The sequence below is a fragment of the Pygoscelis adeliae genome, unplaced genomic scaffold (assembly GCF_000699105.1).
Source record: "Pygoscelis adeliae isolate BGI_AS28 unplaced genomic scaffold, ASM69910v1 Scaffold186, whole genome shotgun sequence".
Classification (NCBI taxonomy): Eukaryota; Metazoa; Chordata; class Aves; order Sphenisciformes; family Spheniscidae; genus Pygoscelis; species Pygoscelis adeliae.
The window spans coordinates 6,379,562-6,388,781 of NW_008825071.1; the positions used below are offsets into that span (position 1 = coordinate 6,379,562).

Consider the following 9,220-nt stretch of genomic DNA (forward strand, 5'->3'; position numbering starts at 1 on the left):
GTCCCACCGTGTTCTGCTGTCCCAAATCCCTGCTGGTCACAGCTTTTTCCCTGCTAACTCCTGCTTTTGTGCCTTCCTGTGTGTATACAATGCCTTTCCAGCCTCCTGTTCCCTGCTCCCTAGGGAAAGGGAATCTTTTCATGGAGCCATCCAAGAAGTGAGCTAAATTTAATAATTAAAAAAGTAAATTTGATAGAATCATGATAATGCGTATGTGCTCGAACTTAGTGACTGGCCGGTTACTAATTTGTGTCTTCCTGGCTCTTCTCATTTGTTTTGTTACTTCCAATTAGTGTGTAACAATTAAGATTAGATACCATTTTCCCAGGTGAGATAGGTAGCAGCAAGACTCAGCTGTGCCCCTTGATAAATCATTTACTTAGGCCCCCAAAAAAGACAGCTGAAGGGAGCAGAGGAGTTCCTCATTTTTGCAAGACAGCTTAGATCCAGGTTGTTTCATTGATGCAGTTGTAAGTTATCAGACTCAATGACAGAGTCCTCGGTACAATTGTTTGTGGCCTCCACTGCAGTTATTTCCTTTAGCAGTACCCCTGGCTCTCCATCTAAGGGTGAGGGCTGAGGGGTGTCTGTACCTCCTTGGCTTTAAAAACTTGGGCAGTCCTTTTCAGTCTGTTTACCTTTAGTTTGGTGGGCAGTTGCTGGAAAGAATGTGATGTGTTGTGACATTTTGTTCAGTTCCTCTTCCCTAACCTAGAACAAAATAACAAGAAAACATAATGCTTTGTAATGAGGGATGGAAGTACATATGTGTCAAACACATGCAGCAGTTCTTTCTATCTTTCTGCCCAAATGTGATCAGAATGTTACTCCAGTTAGCACTGAATTTAGTCAATTTATTCTGGTGTCCGTGGAAGATGCATCTTTTGCTATAGGAAAAAAAGACTGTTCCAGAAGTTTCCTCTTATGCATATCTTTAAAGTAACCTTCCAGGCTTTTGACAAAAATAAACCTGGACTTCCAACATCTGTGAGATGAATATAGGACCCTCTGTGCTGCCATTAATCAGGTTTTGGTAGTAGGTTGTACATAAACTGTCTGCATTAGCTCGATTATAAAAAGTAGAGGGTTTCAGGTGATAAAGCAAACACTGGAAAAATACATAGAGAATTAGATGACCTGTTTTTTCACTTCAGCAGAAGTCTTCATGTCCTTCACTGTAAAATCACCTGCTTCCTTGTTTCCAAACTGAATTTTTTCCAGCCTAGCTGGTGCCCTGGAAAAGTGTCTTTTCCAGGGCATCTCTCTGTAGAGACATTAAAAGTTTTCAGCAGAGTATATTTTGATGTTGGGGTGACACTTTGATGCTTGCCTTCTGCTTTTTTTCATGCATGGAGGTGATGGACTCTGATGCCAATGAAAGCCTAGAAATAATGATGTACTAATAAACTCAGTGCTCACTCATGAGTGAGTGTTGTCTGCAGTGAGAATTCCCCTTTTCTGCTGAATGACGTCCCTGTGAAGCTTGCAATGTTGCTGTACACCCAGCAGATGTGGGGATTTGGTAATGAGGCCCTAAGCATTTAGGGCAGTTACTTTATTACTGCTGAAGAGATTTAAGAATGGTTTTGTTAGAGCTTTGTAATCATGATACTGCTGGCCTCTGCCGCATACAAATGAGCAGCCCAATCCTAGAGCTCTGCTGCTGAGGGTAGCGCTTACTCCTGGAAAGATGTGGTGATTGTTTGATGAGCCAGGAGGCTGAATTCTACTGTTTCCTGTATGACAAGCAGTTTTAGCAGTGTTAAACCCACACCAAGGACCTAGGGTTGAAATAATCACTATCCTGTTACAAGTCTTCCGAGTTATCTGCTCCCCAGACTTCTCTAGCGTTATTTATGGCAATAAAAGTCTGGCCTCACTGCCAGAAGTGTTAAGTGCTGCAAATAGTATGGAAGATGAGTCATTTAGTGAGATGAAGGTGGAGCATGAATCAGTAGGAAGAAAACTGATATACAAAGGAGACGTTTTGAATGCAGATGACACAAAAATCGGAACAAAGCAATGTTCAATCATCATAAAAGAGAAACAAAGACTTTTTCAAAAGAAAGAAACTCTTCTATCCAATGACAAAGACCATTCTAGTGAAAGCCCAAAGTGGGAAGGTATTGCATATGAGCATGTCATTCCTTACCCAAGATAAACTGTGGACTGCATAGGAAGAGATGAATGGAAAATTCTTCCCAATATGTCCAAGCTAAACAGAGTATTCAGCAAGCAGGTTGCTTTCCAGATTGTTCTGTGTCTATATAAGCTGAGAAAAGAACTTATCTTTTAGCTAAACAGTTTTGGGAGATCAAAAGTCCTCATAGCTTCAACGAACCCACACTGAAAGCTAACAGCAATGGAAATGCTAAAATAATAACCTGTGCGCATCCCTTGTAAATGATAACTCATGGTAAGTGGATAAAATTCCCATAGACCATTCCATTTGAAACTACAGCTTTTGGTCCTTTTGCTTACCCTCTAGCTCACACACATAGGAGTGCCTTTAAAGGTAGACTGCAAAAAAAGGTACCTGATAGATGATATCCTGCTGGTGCACTAATGAACTAAAGTGTCCGGTGCTGTCTATAATTCAACTCCTGCCACTTCTTGGGAGTAGGGGTGTTTATTAAGAGCTTAATGTAACTCCTCAGGGGTGAGGATTAAACATTTTCAAATTTGACATCAGCTATGATTCTCTGGATGTTAGGAAAAGGCTCTTCACTGAGAGGATGGTCGATCACTGGAACAGGCTCCCCAGGGAAGTGGTCATGGCACCAAACCTGTCAGAGTTCAAGGAGCATCTGAATGACACTCTTAGTCATATGGTTTAGTTCTAGGTAGTTCTGTGAGGAGCAGGGAGTTGGACTCTGATCCTTATGGGTCCCTTCCAACTTGAGATATTCTATACAATCTTTTTGAAGCACTGGAGGGAAAAATAGCAGTTGCTCTCCCCCCCCCCAAATGCTGAAATGTAATTATGCAAAGAAGCCTAGATGCCTGTATCTTAGGTGGAAGCTCTGGCTCTGCTGGTGTTTTTAGTAAGAGCCACTATTAAAATTGTAGAGGCTGGTTTATCCTGTGGCATGTACAGCTTTTCCTTGGCTTTGTTACTCTAGACCCATGAAATGTTGCTCTCAAAAGTACTGCTCTTTTAGAGCAGTAACACTTAGAAACAGGTATAACGAGGCATCTTAACCTGTACTGCTTGGAGTTCCTTTGTTCAGGATAGAGTGAGGGATGGTCAAAAGACTGAAGGCTTCTTGTGTAGCTGTTGCACAGTGTTGGCAATGGCAGGAAATCCAGAGAAGACAGGTAATGCTGCCAAGGCTTAAGCGATGCAGATACTTATATGGAGCAGAACTGTGCGCAGGAAGGGAAAGCTTTTGCAAGGATGTCTCTATCTCCAATGTTATTGTAAAAATAATCTCAAACCTGGTGGTACTTGTCTTTTATAGTGCTGTGAGGTCTGTGAGCTCATTTCTTCATTGAAGCTAGTGCTGGACTAAAATTTGGTGTAAAGCTATTCATGCTTATTCCTGGTCAATTCCAAAATTTCAGATGTGAATTTACCCATGTGTTAATGCTCAAAATCCAGAGCGGCATGTTGTAATTTGGAATATGTCTGGGTAATAAACCTTTTCTACTGTGTCTGTTCAGTGCATTTAGTTCCTCTATTCATAGGTAATCTGCTGGATTTGAGCTCTAATGGAATAAATTATTCTTACAGGAGGTAGCACAGGCCAAATTTTCTATTGCTACTAAGGGAGAGCTAATAGCTAACAGCTAGTGACAGATTTGTGTTTTCACTTGTAGGTTACGGAGCAGTGGGCCCAGCTCAAATGTAAAATATCACTTGGAAAAGTTGATTTTGTTAGTGAAGACTTTGTTAGTGAAAAGCATGAGGTTCACTTTTTAAAAGCTGTACCGATTTTTAGACAAAAATCCTCCTGTTGGGAGGATAGAAATTCTCTAAGGAGAAATAGCACAGACTGAGTTTCTGTCAATAAAAGAGTATGTGTAATTTAATATCAGACAGCTTTTTAATACAAGAGGAAGAAAAGAACAGACACTTGCCTATCTTATGAAGGGAAAAATACAAAAACCTGCCTGCAGTATGTTACCTAAATTTAGCCACAGAGGGGATAGTCCTTTCAGCTACTCAGAAAATCTATCTGAGGAGAAGTAAGTAAAGGCTATGGAGATGTTGTACTTGGAGACCCTCCATCCCCATTTTCCAAAGTGCTGGCAATAGGAAATGTGTTAGGCAGCACCAGTGGTCAGGCTGTAAGGTGGCACTTGTTTGTTTAGTCCTTCTTATGAAAGTTTCTGTTTGATCTTCAATAATATAGGTGGCCAAGGTTAGAGATGTGTGAATGGCTTGCCTCAAATGACAAAGCTACTCAGAATCATCCTTGGTTTGAGCTTGAATTGATCCTGTGTCCAAGCAGTGGTGGGATCGTGCTTTGGATGATACATATCCACAAATGTGTTAAACTACTTACAAACTCCTTGAAGACCACCTCCTTCCTGACATCTGTACTAGAAACCATATCTGGAAGAGGTATCTGATCCTTAACACAATGCTTGATGACAAAGAATGCACTTGAGTTCAGAAGCCAAAATAAACCTCAGGTTATCATTCAGAATGAAAAGAAAATGGACACTAGTTTCTTATTCAAGTACCAGTTCTATAATTTTTTTTAAATCCATTTTGTAATGGTTTCTTAGTCTGAGACCAAATGTGAATTGTAGATGTCTCAGAAGTGTGAATATTTAGGATTTCAGAGGTCTTAAGTGTAATTACAACACTTATTAACACCCTGGCAACAGTATTTCTTCTAGTTTTGTGGACTTGAGAAACAAGTTTGTAGCATGTAACTTCCAGTGAGTTTTTCAAAGAGCAAGTTCTTAGTACTGTCACTGCCTCCTTTGTCCCCATTTGAAACAAGCCTGGAAACTGTAAACAACTGAAAACTGCTGCCAGCTTGTGTTGTACTAACATCCCCATAACACAGTTCTCTGTTTAACAACTTGCTTCTAAATTCTTAGGAGATATGCCTGGATGCTTCGTGTGTGCAGAAACTGAATCTCAGGGTGCTCACAGCAGGGTCAGAGCTGTAGCAGGGGTCCTGCCTCATATAATGGCACTTACCTTGTTTTCATACGCTTCTCCAGTGCTGCCAGTGGTACTTTGGCTCTTGATTATTCCCTGCATCCTCAGCTCCTCAAGAACGTCTGATGATTTTTGCCTTTCTGTTTCCTGTAAGGGCCATGATTTACCGGTGAACTCACTGGTGAGCGGTGCATCTTCAAAAGATGAGAATGTTAAAACTTAATACTTGTAGAGCACTTGGCATTCAAACAAAACTTCATGATGTATTTCTGATGCCAGAGCTTTTATTTAAAAGGTTACATACTGAGAACATCCAGTGGAGAAGGCCTGCTCAAGGCTCTCCTCACTGCTTAAACTTTGCAGTAAGCTTTTTAGTGGCTTTTAAAAAAGGGGGGGCGCCTAGTTCAGTTTCTCACGGTAGTCAGTTACACCCAGAGGGGCACATTCAGGAAAGCGTGGAAGCGTGTGCTGAAGGCCTGTGAAGCCAATTTTTGAGCATGTTCCTAAAGGGGGTCCATAGGGAGCTCTTTATAGTTCAAGTTCTCAAGGGTCCTGTGATCTGGTCAGAGAAAGCCAGGCTGGGATGGGATAGTACAAGCCTACTAATGGGCCGTCTTGTAAAGATCACTGTGTTCTTCTGTTAAATGAACCCAAACTTTCATATGCTTTCCTGGTCTATGATTTGTGTTGTAACAGCATTGCTACATTTGAGTCTGATCGTAAGCATTCCACCACTTAATTATATATTTATAAACATCAATTAAGAATAAAAAACAAATTATTTTGATAACCCTTCTGAGTGGCTGTTTAGTTTCCACATATTAGATGTGAATAAACAACGAACAACTTTATTGCCAAGACCCATCAGGTTTTTCAACCCTCAGTTGACAGTTCTATCGTCTGCCCAACCTCTATTGGCAAAAGATAGAGCTTTTGTATGAAGAATGCTTGGACCAAATAAAAATCGCAGTTATTTGACATCTGCCAGTCTTTATAAGCACAGTGGGTATGACAACGTTGGCTTATTTTTTAGTTGTAAAACAAAAATACAGAACATCTACCATCTTGAAGAAGCTGACTCTATACCTCTCCTAAAATAACTGAACCAGTCACCCAAAAAGCACTGGCGTTCAGCTGTCAGTCAGAACACGTAAATGTCAGAAGTCAGTATACAGCAAAACATATCTTGGCAAAAAATAAAAGCATGATGAGTGGGCAACGTTGACAAGTGATGTGAATTTGTATTGGTTTTACTAATCCATTCAGGAGAAAAATGCAGTTGAAATATCTTGGTATGGTATGGGGTTTTTTTGTCTTGAAACAGAAGATTGAAGCATGATTTCAAAAACTTTCTGTTTAGAAATTTCCTGTGAAGTTATCTTTTAGCAAGTGGGAGGAAAAGGAGCTTGAAATGAAATGCACTATTTCGGAGCAAGCAAACAGTTTTGTTCAATCTGAAATGAAATCCTTTCATCACGTCCTTCTGTGGCATTGGGAGTTAAGTCCTCTTTAATGAATAGCAAACACCAGTAACTATTCCTTTTGTGTTCAATTTGAAATATTTTATTGCAACCCTTGTTTATTACAAAGAGTAAACAACCACTGTAGATTTTCCATTTAGTGTGTTTGTGAAATTTAAGCTGTTAATGGCCCTTGAAAAGTACAAGAGTTAAACTACAAAATTAGGGGGTTTAAATGTGCCAAAGATGGTGCTACTTTTCCATTAGCAACTCTTACTACAGTGTTGTCTCAAGATTATAGAAAAGTTTGGGTTTGAGTGTTCACTTGTAATTAAAAACATAAATTTCTTAGCAGACCTTTGCTTATCATCATGATGATTTCTGGAATTTTTAGTTTTCTCTATATAACAACTGGCAACTTTTGCTTGCAAACTTAAGGAATAACATGGTATTTACCCACTGTCTCTACCTGATGCTAGTCAGGGGCATTGTATTAACCATTCTCTGGTAAAAAATGACTCATTGTAACAGCAGACTGACAGCCCTCGCGTGGGCAATGTGTCTTCCCAGTGTGCCATAATCCCAGTTAGAGAGGGCTGCCCCTGGGGACAAGGCTGAGTTTGTTCTCTTGGTCTGTTCCAGGCATCTGCCAAGAAAAGTATCTACCCTGCTGCCTGTTCTGGTAGTGAGGGTTGAGTCATGCTGCAGAACATAATCATCAGCTAGGATATGCTTTCTGCTACTATTGCATGGTTTTAAACCAGTGCTAAGAGCTCAATCCTTGTGGTGTCGCAGCATGAATGCTTCTGGGTGTAGAAGTTGGCTGTAGCAATAGACTCTCAAGATAATTTCCTCCTAGGCCTCCGTTTGTGGAGCTGGTGTGAACTTCAGTTACTGTTTACCTGTGCTTTGTGCATTGCTGCTTTTCTGAGAAGATGTAAATCTTTCTGGTAGTTCTTCAGGGGAGTCTCCCTCACTGGTCTCATCTTCAAGTTTTGGCTCCATCCTTTGAAGTGCCTGTTGGCCAAGCTGCCCATCCTGTGAGGGCACAGCCTCTGTTCCAGCAATGCTGTCATTTTTAGTCTACAAGAAAATGAAGAAACAAATGAGAGAAGCTCCTTGGGCTTCTAAACATTTAAGGTGGTATCTAGAATAGTCCCATAGAATTGGCAGGTTCTGAGTGGAGTGGGAGACAGGTGTTCCTGATACTTATCCATGTTCTGTCACAGGTGGATGTTGATAGTGAGGAAAGGTCTCCTGGAGCATTTTGGAAAAGAAGCAAATGACCTTAAGCCTAAATGTGTCCATAATCCAGTTGACTATATTGGAGCATTGTTTCCGTACTTTCAGTGCCTTCTGTATGTGGATCATTGGTTAGAAATTTAAAACTGAGTTTTAAATTAACACTTGGTAAGGTGTTAACCTGTGCACCTTCTAAACAATAGCTTTGAACCTCCAAAGAATGCAGGATTAGAGCCTAGATGTATTCTTGTCTCTTCTCTGTATGTTTGGGCTTGAGCCAATGCAACTCTGCAAACTTCACAAAGTGGCTGCGCACAAGTATCCTATAATATTTGCATATATACAACCCCCTTGCCTCATAATAACTTTCTGAGGCAAAACCCACCTTGCTGCAGTGTTGTAATTCAATGCTGGTGTGGGAGATAAGTGCCTCTAACTGTATCTTTAATGAGGCAAGTGAGACAGACTGTGAAAAGCCACTTTCCAGGTGCTGTAAAATCAGGTCACGCATGTGGCCAAATGGTGAGTCTGCTTCCCCTGTAGCATAAGGGTTGTATTAAGCTGAGTGAGTGGTAGCCTTTCTCTTAAAGAACTCCCTGACAGATTCAGAGCTACCGTTAACATCAGCAAAATTATTTCTCTGTATGCATAAGTCCTCGTACACTCGCGTGCTAAGATGTCTCCTAACACACTTTGTACAGAGTCTGTTTGGAAGAAGTCACTACCTGGCTTTTTGCGTCCTGGTTGTTCTGTAGCTCCTCAGAAGACAGCTGTGCGACAGCGACCCTGTTAGAAATATTGCAGCCCATGGTGAAACTGTGGCCATCTGATTGTCCGTGCTGCAAGTCCAGGGAGTAGGAATGCCCTAGTCTCTTCCTTGGCAGCTTGGTTATTTGTTATCACCATGGAGTCTAACTGTTGCCAGGGCCTGTTGCTACAATAAATAACACCACAGAAGGCTTTTCTTCTTACGTCCTGGCATACAGACGTCATTGTCTTTGTCCAGGCACCCTCATCTGAAGTTGAGAGGGAATGTGTTTCTTCTGCGCAGCTGGGATGTTGGTTTAAGAGCAGCAAATCTCTACTGGTCATTCAGGGCATTAGTGAACCGCCTGTGGGAAATCAAGCAAAGACACTTGAGTATCTCCAGCCTCCCCCCCCCCCTTTTTTTTTTTTTAGATCAACAAGATACTGTCATATAAAATACACGCATTTCAGTCTCTGATTGGTTTTCTTAAGTATTCTTCAGCACCATTAGCAACTGGAAAAGATCAGTCCTGAATCTGGAATTCCAAGCAGCAAGGCGAGCTTTTAAATGGGAGGAAATGTAGGCAGGAGACAGACACGCTGTGACTAGGGAAAATGTTTTAAGTGTCCTTTGAAATTACTGTACAATTTC

At 41.0% G+C, this 9,220-nt stretch overlaps 1 protein-coding gene across 1 annotated transcript; it reads right to left on the minus strand.

Annotated features, from left to right (window-relative positions):
- Positions 1–440: 440 nt before the first annotated feature.
- STMND1 (stathmin domain containing 1) lies at positions 441–8,630 on the minus strand. The gene is given in 7 exon segments (XM_009326552.1): positions 441–477; positions 479–711; positions 1,138–1,239; positions 1,241–1,264; positions 5,159–5,313; positions 7,482–7,662; positions 8,547–8,630. Coding segments are annotated over 7 exon segments (816 nt in total).
- Positions 8,631–9,220: the final 590 nt, after the last annotated feature.